At 49.5% G+C, this 16,182-nt stretch overlaps 1 protein-coding gene across 5 annotated transcripts in view; it reads right to left on the reverse strand.

Moving 5' to 3' along the window:
* HIF3A (hypoxia inducible factor 3 subunit alpha) overlaps positions 1–16,182 on the reverse strand; it is a 47,703-nt gene that overhangs the window by 18,043 nt on the left and 13,478 nt on the right. For 2 of the 5 annotated variants that reach the window (XM_035116899.3, XM_035116904.3), the window contains exons 2-3: positions 4,364–4,554; positions 926–1,071 (exon numbers count right to left, since the gene is read on the reverse strand). In XM_035116899.3, the coding sequence (XP_034972790.1) occupies positions 926–1,071; positions 4,364–4,554 (337 nt within the window). Of the gene's footprint in view, positions 1–925; positions 1,072–3,835; positions 3,995–4,363; positions 4,555–8,455; positions 8,597–9,903; positions 10,060–16,182 lie in introns of those variants that run through there. The other 3 variants (XM_035116900.3, XM_088672698.1, XM_035116898.3) reach the window with 3 other exon arrangements.

Genomic DNA, 16,182 nt, shown 5'->3' on the forward strand with positions numbered 1-16,182 from the left:
GCCAATTCCCCCATTCTATAGAGAGGTCGTGCTCTATGGGGATCTGGCTTCAGGCACCAGGCCCGTTGGCAGACCAACTCCGTGTTATGTCTGCAAACATGATGTGAAGGCTGGCAACATCAACCCTGCTGCGTGGGAATCCCTTGCAGATGACTGCAGGGCCTGGAGAAAAACAGTCAGGCCACGCATCCATAGCAGTGACCAGAGGGGGAATGACCGCTGGGAGGAGCGCAGAGAGAAGAAATGCCATGATGCATCTACAGCAGCACAACTGGACGCCTTCATCTGCTCCAGCTGCAACAAAACATGTCTCTCCTGCATCGGCCTCTACGGCCACAGCAGGCACTGTAATTCTCCAATAGTTTGGCTTCTCCCCCCCAAACCGCACTCTTCCTTTTGTCTCCCAAAACAGACAGATGCGAACCAACCACCAGTCTCTCTTTCTGCAGAGAGTTGCTGGGAACCCGCTTGTGGCAAATAAATGTGTTTGCCTGTGGTTTAAGTTCAGTTGCCCTCAGAGCCATGCAAGATGTCCCTTCCCCTCCCCAGTGCCCAAAATAAAATTAGCCTCAAGGAAGTTATTAGCGGCAGCAGAATCAGAGCAGGTTCATCTCCCACCACCAAAAGAGGCCAGGACAGAAAGATGTGACTGGGAACATAACCAACTGCACAAAGGTAGGAGTCACACCCATTGCCCTGCCCTCTTCTCCACCTGGCCCCACACATTTTTGGCATGTGGCCCCTGGAAGGGAATCTGGCCTTCAAGCTAAGAAATGTTCCCCGCCCTGGTTAAGCTGTCCAGGCAAAATACTTCCTGCCAGTTTTGTGGAACTGCAGAACAGCATCCACCTGACTTTTGTGGGTCCTCCACCTCATCAACCTGCACAGGTGCCTCCCTGGTCCTGGACAGGTGGCAGCGCCTCACCTGACTGAGGCCCAGGTGCTTGTTGACGTTCTCAGAGAGGTAGATCATGTCCCCTTCCTCGGTCAGGACCATGAGGAAGCCATCCAGGGCCTTCAGGTAATACGCGTCCACCTGCTCCTCTGCCTCCACCTCATCTCTCCATTCTCCTGGTTTTAAAGGAAGCAGAAAAAGAGTTGCTTCAGGGCAAAGCTCACTCAGGTACATGCCATGGCAAAGAGACAGGACCCTCAACTCTGGGGCAGCCCAGATGGCACACACACACACGGCACCTTGCTGGAAACAACCAATCTGGAAGTTCAAGGCCCCTGATGAGAATGCCCCTTTCAAGCCTCCTTGCCACCCGCTCTTTGGAACTTGTGGGGTGATCAAACTGCAGCTTTCTAACCTACGGCTTACACAGATCCTGGCTGCAGTGAGAACTCCTTGGGCCCAGAAATGGAAGACGCTACCGAACTTTAAACCTCTCGCTGTGGTACAACATTATGCGGGCTTTGGCTACTATTGCAGAGAAAATAACTCACAAAACCCAGAACATTTCTTATGTGTCGAATTTCGATATGCAGAACTTTCTTCCCTCATCCTAATGTGAAATTTGGTTTCTCTATGTGTTTGGACGCTTTCATTTTTCAACATTATCTGCTCCCTATTTATTTATTCTGTGAACCACCCTGATATCCTGTGATGAAAGGAGGTACACCAATTTAATAAATAGATTTATTTATTTTTTAAAATATAGTCTATGTGCTGCTCCTTTGACAGTTTATTGTTACGGTTCTCGACCAGCATACACATATAATACATAAAACAATCCAAAATACAATCTAAAATATAAGCAATAAATATAAACCACTTTAACCATTATAAAAATTATTAGATAAAAGAAAGTATCACTACTTGGGAGGGTACAACAAATGGTAGCAATGGATCATCTTTGGCTCTGTCCTGAAATTTTTGGGCTAGCATTAACTAACTAGTTTGGCTCGGATTTTTATGGCTCTAGCACAGAACTTGGCTACCTTTACTGTCACATTAGAGTTAGCATCTGAAAGAAGCCACTCTATATAGAAATTGCTGCTCCTTTGTTTTGCAAATTTGGTTACGGTTTCTTGTTTTGTTTGTGATTTTGATTTTACATTAATAGAATATATATATAGAACAGCATAACAATCAATCCCTCTTGTCAGGAAATTGTAGCTCTAAGATGGGCAACAGCAAGGTCTCCTAACAACTCTGAGTGCCCTTAATAAACTACAGCTCCCAGGATTCTTTGGGGAAAGCAATGACTGTTTAAAGTGGAATCAAAGCGTTTTAAATGTATGGTTTGAATGGGGCCAATATTGTTTTACTGTACATCCAAAACTTTCAAAGCAAAATCCTTCAGGCAACAAATGACACAGTAGGCACAGTACATATTTTAACACTCAGAAATTGACGAAAGCCACAGCTGAGATCACCAGTCAGGGAAGAGCTGTCAATTTAAAAGGTTTTCGATGGATGCTGAAAGACCAGTACGGTTGGCACCTGTCTAATCTGTACAGGGAGAGGACTCCATGAAAAAAGGCCTGCAACGCTAGGATGTCACAGGGCAGGACTCAGGTATCTTCAGCAACTATCACACCACCTGCCAATGAGTGCACAAGCTGAACAGGTATCTAGGGAACAAGAAGATCTTTCAAGTAACACAATCCCTGAGTTGTCTAGCACCTTGTATACAAGCAACAAAATTGTTGGGCCGCTGGCACAATGGCAGCCAAGGGAAGCTCTCTCAGCAGTCCACCGAGAACTCATTGTAATAATTCAACCCTGAAGTTATAAACACCTGGACATATGTATGTCTGCCTCCAGGAAATACCTGTAGTATCAGGAAGCTGGCAAAAAGCCCTCCAAGCAGCAAAGGGCAGGGGGTCAGGTTGCTCACAGGGGCAAGGCAGTTTGAGCATATTACACCGATGTACCAGCTGCCAATTAGTTTCTGGGCCCAATTCAAAGTGCTGGTTTGGGCCTATAAAGCCCTAAACGACTTAGGAGCGCAATACCTCAAAGACCTCTTTCCATATGAACCTCCCCAGACCCTGAGATCATCACTGAAGGTCCTTACTCCTCTCCCTCCCCACGAGAGGTCCAGAAGGTGGCAACATGAGAACAGGGCCTCTTCGGTGGTGGCTCCCTGTTTGTGGAGTGCTCTTCCCAGGAAGGCTCGCCTGGCACCATCGTTATACACCTTTAGGCGCCAAGTGAAAACATTTATCTTCAACCAAGCCTTTGGTTGATTAACATCCTATACATACCCTTTTAATTGTGTTTGTGGGAAGCGGGGGGAGGTTATTGTTTTGTTCTGTTCTTGTTTTTATTATGTACTTTGTATTCTTTTATCTTGTATTTTAATTTTGTGAATCACCCTGAGATCTATGGATGAAGGGTGGTATACAAATTTTATTATTATTATTATTATTATTATTATTATTATTATTATTATTATTAATTTTGCACCCTGCCCATCTGACTGGGTTGCCCTCGTCACTCTGGGTAGCTTCCAACAGAATATACAAAAACACAACAGAACATCACACATTAATAGCTTCCTGACATAGGGCTGCGTTCAGATGCCTACAGAAAATCAAATCATTATTTATTTCCTTGACATCTGATGGGATGGCACCACTACCAAGAAGGCCCTCAAGCCTGGTTCCCTGTAACATCACTTCTTGCATTGAGGGGACCACCAGAAGGCCTTTGGAGCTGGACCTCATTGCTTTCAGACAGCCAGACCACTAGGCATCCTTCCCCACTCCCCAATTTCAAAACCAGCACCAGAACTAGCCCAGGTTTCTGCCTCAGTGACACACAAGTCCCGAAAGCAGAACCGCCCGTCGCATTTCCAAGCTGCCACAGACAGGACTAGAAACTTGCTTTTTTCAGCTTCAAAGGAAGGCGGGGAATCTCGGGTTCAAGGCTGCTGCTGGTTTGGTCCAACAGCCATCCTTTGTCATGCATCTGCGGGCAAGCGCTCCTCCCCATCGGACAATGCCTATCCATTGAGCATCCCTCTGCAGCAGCCGCGACACAGGTCTACCAGTGGGAGCGGAAAGGAGGAGGAGATTCTAGAAGTCGCTTAGCAACGGGGTCCATGGGGGGCGATAACATAAATCTGGAGGAGGCTCTAAGGGACAGGTGGCAACTCTTTCGATTTTCCGCCTACCACTTTCCCCCACGTGTCTGGGGTTCTAGCTAGCACCCGCTCGGCTGCAGCTCAAATATCGAGTCCCAGCAATGAGGCGTCTGCGAGGCAGAACACAGCGCACTGAGATGGCTCGTAGCATGAGCCAGAACCCCCTTGAGAAGCCGGGGGGGGGCTCAGGACTGCCAGCAGAGCAGATTTGGGGCATTGGGGGGGGTGCAAGGAAGAGGGGAACCCTGAGAGAACGTGGCAGTCCTCACCTGAATTCAGTAGCTTGTGCATCCGCAGGTAGCTGATGGTCAGCCGCATGATGGAGGCCTTGTCCAGGTGGGCACTGACCCCCCGGGCGAAGGGCAGGGTGTGTGCCAGCTGGTAGAAAACCTCCGTCTCCTTGCTGCGGCGGCATCGTGCCGCGTCCCTCGATTTCTCCTTCCGGATTTCTGTGGTAGACCTGCAAGGAAAGGAAGGAAGGCCAGGGGTTTGTTTGTGTGTGTTTTTTGAGCAAGAGAGAACTGAGCTCCCTTACCTTTTTAAAATTAAACAATTACCATATGTTTCCGTCTATAAGACGCCCCCATGTATAATTCGCTCCCTATTTTGGGGGACTCAGATTTAAGAAAATTGGGGGGAGAGATGTATCTGTGTATAAGATGCCCCCTAATTTTTGACATTATTTTTTAAGGGAAAAAACATGGAAAAATACGGTACTTTTTTTGTCAGGGTGAGCCAAAAATCCACCTTTGTCTGTAACCCATAAAATCGTAGCTATTTCGAATCCAGAATCTTTGTTCGCTTGAGTTTATTAATCACATCTTGCATTTAGCCGCTGCCCAGGGGTGGGGTGGGGCACTTCAACTGGGCCCACAACAAACAAACAAACATGCACACAACTTTATTTTTCCAGAAAAAGCACTGAAACATCAGGGTAAGCAACACTTTTGAGGTAGGCCTCCAGGCAGGGCAATTCTGGGATATCTGCTTGTGTCATGTTGTTCGTGTTAGACAAGGAGGACTGAGGAGTCACGAGTTCAAATCTTCGCTCGACCGCAATGGAGCTCCCTGAGTGACCTTAGGCCTGTCAGCCTAGCCTACCTCTCAGGGTTGTTGTGAGGACTGGGGAGGGGAGCAATGCATGCTTTTCTTGGAGGAAAAGCAAGATATCAATGGAATATAGAAAACAAATAAGAAAATTGTCTCACGACTCCCATTTACAGAAGCTGCTGTTCTGAGTTCTATTCCCAGGTCAAGGGATGAGGATGGGACCGGTCAAATAACATTTTTGTTATGGATTTATGTTACAAGAAGAGCAGATGACAATAGTCAACAAGTCTGAAAAGCCACTGAGAAAACGAAGGGGGGCGGAACCAGAGGTCCTTGTTTCACAAAACAGCCATTAGCTTCTTAAAAAGCACATCTGATTTTATTTCTTTGCCCAGGGAGACCTATGTTGTCATTTCCACCTTCACAACAACCCTGTGAGGTAGGTCAGGCTGAGATTTAGGGACCAGCCACTGTGAGAAGAGGATGCTGGGCTAGATGGGGCTTCGATCTGAACTTGGAGGCGAGTTCACATATATCAGGGAAAGCTTTGCTGAGATTTGCTGCGGGTTTAGGGGGGAAGGCAGGCCTCACTCTTGCCCCTTGCTAACAAAACAACGCTCTAAGGAATTCCATAAGAAAAATCAGGGAAGGAAAAAAGTTGCCATCTACCAAGTGGCCTTCTTGAAATATCTGACCCATGGTCAAATAATGGGTGGCCAAGCTGACAATATTTGGGGAGAGCGCCAACCCTACCCAGGCCCAATAAACAGAGATCAGTTCTGCAACCTTGGCATTTATTCCCAGGATAACCTACCAAAGGAGGAGGCAACTCTCCCTCCAAAACACCTGACTCCTGCAACTTCCACTTACAGAATCATAGAATTGGAGAGTTGAAAGGGATCCCCGGGGGTCATCTAGTCCAACCCCCTCCAATGCAGGAACTCAAAGCAGAAGAAAAGCAGAAGATAAAGATTTGATGACCATTAAAGGCAGATGCACTCATTTGGAAGAAAAAAGAAGGGATAGTTCTCCTGGGAACATGGGTCAGAATATGGGTAGGGAGAGGCGGAGTCTGAAAAGTTAGAGCTCTCCCTGCTTGTGGATATCTCGCACCTCAAGGGTAAAGGTTCGACAACAGGCCCACACAACCTTCAGACACAAGATAAAGCAATGCAACCCTGTGATTTGTCACCCAGACCAGGATATGTTTATGGGTGGAACCAACCCACGCAGGCACACCATGTTCCACAACAGCAAAGCCATCGGTTACATGGAAGAACACACCCAACATTCACAATCTTATTTATCACGCAGGCCTTCCCATCCTCCTCCAAGGAGTTCACTAAGCTGATGTGTTGAGGGGGCAGAGGGAGGCCATGTTTACCCTCCCGACAACCCTGCAAGGTAGGCTATGCCAGTGTTTCTCAACCTTTTTTGGGCCAAGGCACACTTGTTCCATGAAAAAAATCTCGAGGCACACCACCATTAAAAAAGTTAAAAAATTTAACTCTGTGACGCCCTATATTGACTATATAATTATGACTGTAAGAAACACTTGCCAAAAAGATAGTAATTTGTGTCTCACTTAAGATTGTATTTTTAAAGTTTGGTTGTTAATTTAAAAGAAATAGTGAAACTTTTGTTTCATTAGTTTGATGAATAAAAATGATGTCCTTTTATGATTATGTACTCAATAAATGGGGTTTTTTTGGGGGGGGGGATTCCCTGGATGCGCACTTTAATGAAATGTGTGGCGTACACCTATGCAAAATTGTTTTGCTGGGATTCTCGACAGGAAGTGCTGTGTCATTAATCGAAATGATTTAGCCTGCCTAAAATGAAAATACGTGTTAATATCATTACAGACTTATGCTGAAGAGTTTACTTTTCATCAATAAAAGTTTAAACACACCTACAGGGAGTTCAGAGCCCCACCGAGGGAGGAGGAGGAGGAGCGGACCCAGCGACACACCCGCCCCACGGCCGCCTGCTTGGATCCCAGCTGGGTGCGCGGCGGCAGCCATGGCGGGAGAAGGGCCGCCGGCGGGAGCCGAGCACCTGCCTTGACGGCCCCTGGGCGCCCGGTGAGCTGCGCCGGGCTGCCAACGTCGGGAGAAGGAGACCTGGCTGGCAGAGTCGGGAGACCATGAGAGCGTCAGCCCCTGCCCCCTCCCACACAGCGCGGAAACCGCCGGAGTCCACAGCTGCGCTTTGCGCATGCGCAAAGGACTCCCGAACGTCGGGAGCGTCAGCCCCTGCCCCCTCCCACACAGCGCGGGTGTGATGACGGGCGCCTCAGGCGCCGCACGGCTCGGGAGTCGGGCGCAACTACCGCGGGCCCCGGACGACTGCCGCGGGCGCAGCGGCTCGGCGCCCCTGGCAGCCCGGCACGTCGCGGCACACCAACCGGTGTCTCACGGCACACTACTGAGCCGCAGAACAGCGGTTGAGAAACGCTGGGCTATGCCATGAGTGACATTGCTCAAGGCACCAAGCTTCTTGGCTCAGTAGGGATTTGAGAGCCTGGGTTTCCCACAGTCCTTTGCATCACACTCTAGGCCAAGGATCAGCAACCTTTTTCAGCCATGGGCCGGTCCACCGTCCCTCAGACCATGTGGGGGGCCGGACTATATTTTGGGGAGGAAAAAAAAAGAACGAATTCTTATGCCCCACAAATAACCTAGAGATCCATTTTAAATAAAAGCACACATTCTACTCTTGTAAAAACATGCTGATTCCTTGACTGTCTGTGGGCCGGATTGAGAAGGCAATTGGGCCGCATCCGGCCCACAGGCCTTAGGTTGCCTACCCCTGCTCTAGGCTGACTCAAGAGGCAGGGAGTTCAAGCTGAGATAGCCTGGATAGCGTGTGGCGCTGAGAACGTCAAGGTTGCAGGTTCGATCCCCCTATGGGAGAGCTGCGTATCCCTGCATTGCAGGGGGTTGGACTAGATGCCTCTCAAGGGTCCCTCTCAACTTTACGATTCTACGATTTCCCCATTAGACTTGAAGGCTTGGTTCGATCAAACTCTTACGATTTCTAATTATTCGCTGTGGCTTCTGAGGAGAGCCCCCAACAAATGCCCCGTCTTTTGGGTCCGAGCCTCCAAACCAGACAGACACATAACACACCCTTAAGATTTTCTCAGTGCCCGCCAAAATTGCTACTAATGGGCACATCTATCGCAAGTTTCTTCCTCCAAGCACAACTGTACATACAAACGCACAAGCCAACACAGGGCCAAGCACCACCCCCGGGCCTCCCTCAAACCCACAACCCCATCACAACTCATCCCGCCGCAACGGAAGCACCCTTAAGATGAGAAGTCTGTGTTCTGTTGTTGTTGTTGTTGTTGTTGTTGTTGTTGTTGTTGTTGTTGTTGGATTTCCTCACAAAGGAAGATGCATGCAGATTCTGGGGTGGGTGGTGGGCTCATGAGAGGGGTGGCAAGGCTGAAAAACAGCGACAGGCCTTCCTTGGGTTCTGATCAACATCTCAAAAAAAGAAGCATTAACCCCGATATCCCACTGCCTAAACTGGGACCTAGGGCTCACATGGACCTCCAAATCGCACAGTTTCTCATATGCCCCAGAATTCTGCTTGTCTCGATGTTGCTCACCTGGAAACACACTAATCTAAGCCCCATTGCAGTGCACCCCCCCAAAAAAAACCATTTCCTGTCCAGTTCCTTTTTGTGTCTGGAATCCTATTCTCTTAACAACCCCCCTACAAACAAAATGCCCTGTTTTGTTCCAGTCAGTCATTTTGGTGGGTTTCATTGGAAGTTCTTTCCCCACAAAAAACACCTTTGTATTGTAGCATCTACCCCAGGTCCCACAGATCTAGAATGATCTCCAAGCACCAAGACATCCAGAACCACATTTAGGGTTGCCAGACTCAATAGAGGACAGGACTTCTGTGCCTTTAATTGCCCTGCTCTCCTCTGAGTCTGGAAACCTTAAAGAGAAACCAGCAGACCCTTTGTTTAATTTCCAAGCAAAGGGTCTGCTGGTTTCTCTTTAAGGTTTCCAGACTCAAAAGAGAGCAGGGCAACTAAAGGTACAGAAGTCCTGTCCTCTATTGAGTCTGGCAACCCTAACCACATTTCCTGAGCTTGCATGCGGGTGTCAGTGTCTGAAAGGCCATGCACCCCAAGCTCTGGGCAATGGGAAGTATCCCAGAATCCACACCTCCCCCCAAATACCACAAATGCCCCCCAACAGGGAACTGCATAAAACTTATTTGCCCAGGCTGGCTCCCACAAAAAAACCTTGCACAATCAAGAAGCTTACAGTTCTCCTCGGGATATCGAAGAAAGAAACGCCCTTATAAGCTCCAAGGAGGAAAAACATGCTGTTCACAGATTCCCGAGGCAAACATTTTTAATTTTGCTTGTTGTTACAATTATGTCCCCACCTTCCTCTTAAAAAACAAACACACAAGCAGGGTCTGTCGTGACCCTGTGGAAACCCACCGAAAGATCCTCCCTGGCCCACGAAGGAGACCCCACACAACACCTGGGAGCCTGGAGATCTTTGAAGAATCCTTCAGAACAAGCCCCAGGGATCAACGGGATGCCACCATAGCTGCCAAGTTTTCCCTTTTCTCGCGAGGAAGCCTATTCAGCATAAGGGGAAATCCCTTAAAAAAAGGGATAACTTGGCAGCTATGCCACAACGCCACACCGCTTTAGAGAAAGAACCACACCACCAGCAGACCACAAAATTCTTCCACCCTGAAAGCAGGACGGGAACCTCACCTGTACCAGCTCCTGCACCTCAGCCTCTTCCGGCGCCGCCGCATCACCGTGTGACTGGCTCTCCGTTCAGCTCCCCGAGTCAAATAAAGCCGGGCTTTGATCTCCCCAGTCCTCCTCTTCTTGCCACCCGTCCCTCCCAGGTCCCATTAAGGGTACAGGCTGTTCCATTCCTGTCCCCTGGCACAGCGCCACTCACTTCCGGCTTGGGTAGAGCAAGCTGCGTTTTGCTGCGAGGGATGAAGACGAGCGCCTTATCTGTGGCTGCTCTCGGCTTACTCTCCAGCAAGCGGGTTCACCCAGGGGGCCTGGCCAGTAGCCAGGTGGGCCAACGGGTCACCAGACAGGGCTGGCAGCAGGCAGGAGGGAAGCGGGGGAATCCTCATGCGCAGCCACGTGCCTGAGACAAGCATGGGTGCGCATGGGCATGGGGGGCGTGAACGCAGCGAAGGATCACCACAGGAACACACCGGCTGGGTGAATGAGAGGGATGACTGCAATACAGCTCTCCCCACACACACATACCCCCAAAAAAACAACCCAGAGAAATGCATTGTGGGGGCGATGTTGCGCCAGAATATGAAATCCCCAGCAGAATTCGCAAGGAAGAGTTCAGGTCAGACAGCGGTTAATTTTTAGAAAGAGGACGACGAGCCTCATGCATTTTTGGAAATTATATGCTTTGCCTCAGAAACAGTGCTCGCTATTCCTGGATATGTGCAACACATACTCCGGTTAGCAGCTGGCATCAGTATTGAAGCCCCATGCCACTTTTTAAAAAATTGTAAAACTTTTTAGGAACATTGGATGCTGCCATCCCATCAAGCTTAGAAATGCTATCTGGCAGCAGATCCCTTGGGTCACAGGCCTTAACTATCCTACTTGGAGATGCCAGGAATTGAACCCAAGACCCTTTGTGCTGCACCACTGAGCTATGGCATTTAGCCAAAGAAGAGAAAAGACTCTTTGGAGAGGGCGATTGAGAGAGATGGGGCGATTCTTAAAACTCCCCCTGCTCTAAATCCTTCCAAGTGACTCACTCACTTGCATGTGCCCCAGCATGGAATGACATCGTGCTCCAGTGTTAAGGAAGTCTGCACGTGAACAGAGGCACTCTTTGTCACAGATTCCAAAGCTGGGCCACTCACTTTCCAAAACGTCTTAAAGGACGGGATCCAGACATATTAAAGAGACTTGTTTTCGGGCCCATTTCTGGCTCACCTAACTCTGCTGCCAATTTGATGTTCCCACCCACCCCAGTAAGGATTTTCCACTCCACTGATAAAACTGATCCGATTTAATCAGTCCTGGTGACTTGGACCAAAGGTCCGATCCCCATTTCCCAGAATGCTCAGCGAGATGCTCCATCTGGGAAGCTAACAAGCAGACAGGATGAAGGCATTTGCCTCCAGAAGTTGTCACTCCGGGGGGGGGGGGATGCTGACATTAGCTATCATGACTAATGGTGATTTATTGGGCAAACTAGTTCTGTAGTCATACCATCAGGACACCACAGAACTTGGGGCTACGCACAGAACCTCTGCTTCTTTCCTGCTTTTCTAAATCAGCAGTTTCTTCTAGATTTCCACATTTCTCTTTGTCCCTTTCATCCAACAGACCCTCTCGTATTTCCCCCTTTCCATAGCCGCTTCCTTCCCCACAACAAACGGTGTTTACCCTCCTTCAAACATAATCACCGAAATGAAAGGACTAGGGTAAAAACTAGGATCAAATAATCTTCACATAAATAACAAGACAGAAAGAAGAGGGGGGGGGTCACATTCCACTCCGTAATATGTGCCTTCCAAGTCACCAGATGGGCGCCAGATGTTGCTCAGCAAACAGTTACAAGCATCTAGTCCTCAAGGATGCAAAAGGCAGCCTTGGAAGTCCCCCAAATTGTTGTAAAGTTAGAAAGGTCACCTCGTCCAACCCCCCTGCAATACAGGAATGCCTTAGCCTTGGAAAATTGTTTGGGTATGCATAGTCTTGCCAGCCACCCCACTTTTAAATTGATTTGTGACTTAAGAGGGGAAAAAACACCTTTTAATGAAGAAAAGAGAGGTCTGCATAATCACAGCAAGCAGGTTAGAAGTTGGTCAGAGGGAGAGGGCATCAATATACCCTATACAGCCATCTTCCGTAGAAATGCTTTGCAATCTGGAACAGAGCCCGTTTGTCAAGACACCATCCTGGAGGGCGCCAGAGCCCAGAGCCCTCCCTGCAAGAGCTCATTCTGCTGCACTACGGCACGGCTCGATAACAGCTGCCTACGCAAAGCTCACATGCATCTCTGATGCCTTCTGCTCAGATCAAGCATCTCTGACGTCAAACTTCCTTCCTCCACTGAGAATATCTCAGCTCCGCACATGCAGCGTGTTACCAGCCGGCTACTCTGCACACAAACTGTTTCTTCCTTACTAGCGCAAAATTGGAAAAGTTTGGGGGGGGGAGAGACAGAGGTGGGCGGGCAAAAACAACCCCTGCTGCACCCCCAACATCCAGCTCCACAGCACCATAAGCTTCCCTCGAGGCACTGCTCAGCTGTGCTATACAGCAACCCCTTTCAATCAGGACAGCTAAATTGATTCTGACGAATTTCCAGCAGACCCATCATTTGTATTTCCATTGATCCGATCCATGCATATGGATGCCTGGAGACAAGCAAACCAAATGCCAGCGATACCGAACATCTGAAGTGGCTCGTACATTCAGTAAGTTAGCTTCTCCCCACCCACAAACCTTTCTCTGAGGACAAATCCACAGAGGAGAGGGCTGCCGATGGCTGCTAGCCATGACAGTTGGAGGCAGCAAGGCTTCTGAAGACCAGTTGCTGGAAAGCTCAAAAGGGGACAGGGCTTTTGTGCTAAGATCCTGCTTGCTGGTTTCCTCCAGGCATCGGGGGTAGGGGTGGGGCACTGTGAGAACAGGATGCTAGACTAGACAAGTCACCAGACTCATCCAGCAAACTCTTCTGTTCTTAAATGGAGACGGTATGGACACAGTGGTTTGAGCAGCTCTGGCCTGACAGGACATCACACCTGGACTCTGGATTGGAATTTACCCTCCCTTAAAGATCAGGTTGGCTTGCAGCCCTAATGGGTGGGCTGTTTTGCCCTGCAAAGACAGAGATGGGCTCACTTCCACCTTGCTTCTGCACCCTGCAACTGGCACAGCGTAGCAGTAGGCAGGTCAGACTGATTGACCTCTGGACCCCTTCCAAGGCTACGGCCAGCACGTTTTACAGTACCCAGTTCTATTTATATATGTGTGTGTGTGTGTGTGTGTGTGTGTGTGTGTGTGTGTGTAATGTGTGCCCCAGCCACGATTGCAATTCTGCTTAATAAGCACTGCTCATGCAGTCTTTGGATTTCCAAGGTAAGAGGTGCAAGGGCTGAATTCTGCTCCGTTTTCTGCCCTCTATTACCCCCCTTCAGACCCTCCACAGCCTCCCCATGTGTGCAAGAGAAAGGCACTTCAAAACACTGTCCCCTCCAGGACTTCCTGCATTCCAGGGCTAAGTTCTGGAACTGGGGAAACACGCCACCCCACCCCCCCACGAAACAACAGCTCAAATTAACCTCCGTGACATGTCCCCACTTCTCAGCTGGGACACTTGCCTTGCTCCTAATCCCCTCCTTTTAAAACATATCCCCAAATCCCAAATGCTGCAAAATTATCCGGGCAGACTCTGCACCATGTAGGAAGTCATCTTATACTCCCAGTCAGACCGCTAGCTCATCTAGCTTGTATTGCCGACACGGACGGGCAGCAGCTTCCCCCCCCCCCCCCAGCAATGCTCTCTCTGTTGGGGGAGCTCTGCGTGCCAAGCAGATGCCCTGCCACCACTGAACGGTGCCCCTTCCCACTTAGCCTTGCATAGCCGACTGCCGGCAAACAGGCCACCCCCCCCCCGCCATTGCCAGCTCTCCCCGCCCACTCCTGGCACGCATCCAAGCCCCTTAATCACTGCACTCTCTTCAACAACGCCCCCCTCTTCCTTCCGCCAAGCAGGAATCCTGTTGCACGTGCTCTTGGCAGTGCCTTTAGCTGTTCTGTCCACGTCTGCCCGGGACTTTGTGTACTGTAGACAGGGACCAATGCCAAGCACTCATCATGGCGGGGGGGGGGAGGGGGAGGAGAGGAAAGGTTGTGGGTGGGAGGAAAGATGACGCTGCTGGAGGAGGAGGAAAATATCTGCAAGCAGCGCAGCTAGCTTCCCGTAAATCATCAGCGCCACTACTGCTAAAAACAGGGGAGCTTTCACCCCTTAAAGTAGGGGGTGCACAGATGTGTATGTAAAATAGGGTGCATGGGGTGTTAGGGGGAGGGAAGTACCTCTGGCAGGGGACATATCATGCTCCTTCTGGGGTAGTTTGTCCACCTTGGTTCCCTATCCTGCACTCAGCTCTCACCGGGGGCTCATAGAAGCTGTCAGCAGGCGACAGCTGCCAAGAATGGCTTCAACTGGCCAGCTAAACAAGGTGAGGGTGGCCGAGGGATCCCTCGGTTAGTTGGGGGCTTCCCTTGCATGCAAAGGCAGGCTCTGGTGGGTTGAGCAGATGAGACCAAGAGGGGTCCAATGGTCAAGAAGGCGGTTTCTGCTGTACAGAGAAGGGGCAGGTGGGGTTCGTCCACCTGGGAAGGGAGCCCATTTAGGAGGAGGAAAGCAACGCAGGAATACGGGGACCAAACCTGCAACCTTGGGTGTTATCAGCACCGCACACTAACCAACCGTCAGGATGGGAGAGGAATTTGATTCTGTTTGCAGGGAAGGGGGTAGAAGGGGGGGCAGAAATAAGAGAAGGCTTTTATGTCGGGCCATTTCCTTATCCCTAAAACTGAACCAGGAGTCCCTGCAAAGCCAACCCCCGCCCTGCTCCTCACACCCCCACAAGGGCCTCTTCCCTCTGGGTTGGGTGGGAACGCAATGTTCTTGGCAAGCCATAGGCCTCCCCACCCCATAGCTTTTCCATCTGGAGTGTGTGTTTGTGTTCATAAGGGAGGCGTGAGCTACCTTTTACCTGAACTAACACAGGGCTGCAGGGCTGGGCAGGGCTGAGCTCGTAGGAGAACAGCATGCCACTCTCGGCTTTCAGAGCCCATCTGCTAGGATTTCCCAGCCTTTGCATTTATTAAAGAGCGATTTACATCCGCAAAACTGCCGCTTGTTATTTCTATTTCACAGGTCAAGAACCAACAGAGCCAGGACTTGGTCCAGGGCCCACGGAGAAGCTAGAATTTACAGTAATCCTAAAACTTGCGGGGCCTTCAGCAAAGTCTCTATGCGCACACACGAGACCTTATCCCCTTTCCCACTCACAATTTCTTTGTGCAAATTTAGCCGCCTCTTGCTTATTTATTTCACAGCCAGATGGGCCAGGCCCAGGCCGAGGGATGACGACACCCAGGTACCCAGAGCGGCAAAGAGTGCCCTGCCCTGCCATTCGCCACGCCACCCGCAAGGTGAGGCAGGAGGGAAAGTGAGAGGGGCTGTGTTTGAAACATGCGGCTTCCCCCCCCCCCAAGAAATTCTGGGAACTGTAGTCTGTAAAGGACGCTTGGGAGTTGGAGCTCCATGGTGGGTAAACTACATTTCCCAGGATTCTTTGGGAGGGGAAAGTAGTGCTTTAAGTGTATGGTGTGTGTGTGCACAGACTGGCTGATTCCATACCATTATCAGCTGGTGATAAATGGGTTTTGGGGGGGGAGGGAGTCCCCTGTTCAACTGCCCCAGAAGAAAACGGGAGAAAAAGTCCTTTTCAACTATGATGACAAAGAAATCCTCATACGGCAACATGTGAACCGCCCTGAGATCTATGGATAAAGGGCAGTATAGTGATGCCTCGACTTACGAATTTAATCCGTTCCGAAGGCACCTTCGTAGGTCGAAAAATTCTTAAGTCAAAAAACCCCATTGGAAACGCAATTTCCCATAGGAATGCATTGGAAACAGAAAAATTCGTAAGTCGAAAAATCCCTATCTAAAACCGCCGCAGTTTCCTTTTGGATGTCGAGAAATTCGTAAGCACGTGGCCATTACCCCCATTCGTAAGTCGAAAAATTCAGTTGTCGAGTTGTTCAAAAGTCAAGGTACCACTGTATGTAAATAAATAAATACTGTAAAGTCAACAGAATTAACTGTTCATACACATTGAAAACAGCACCAGCATCCTGCAATGCAGCTGAGAGATCGCAAATATTTGTTGCTTCCTCTCCCTGAACTTTTCCATCCCAGTCATAAGTAAACTAAAAACTTGGACTTGAGTTTGCTTATCTCCT

Source organism: Zootoca vivipara, chromosome 6 (genome assembly GCF_965207765.1).
Source record: "Zootoca vivipara chromosome 6, rZooViv2.hap1.1, whole genome shotgun sequence".
Classification (NCBI taxonomy): Eukaryota; Metazoa; Chordata; class Lepidosauria; order Squamata; family Lacertidae; genus Zootoca; species Zootoca vivipara.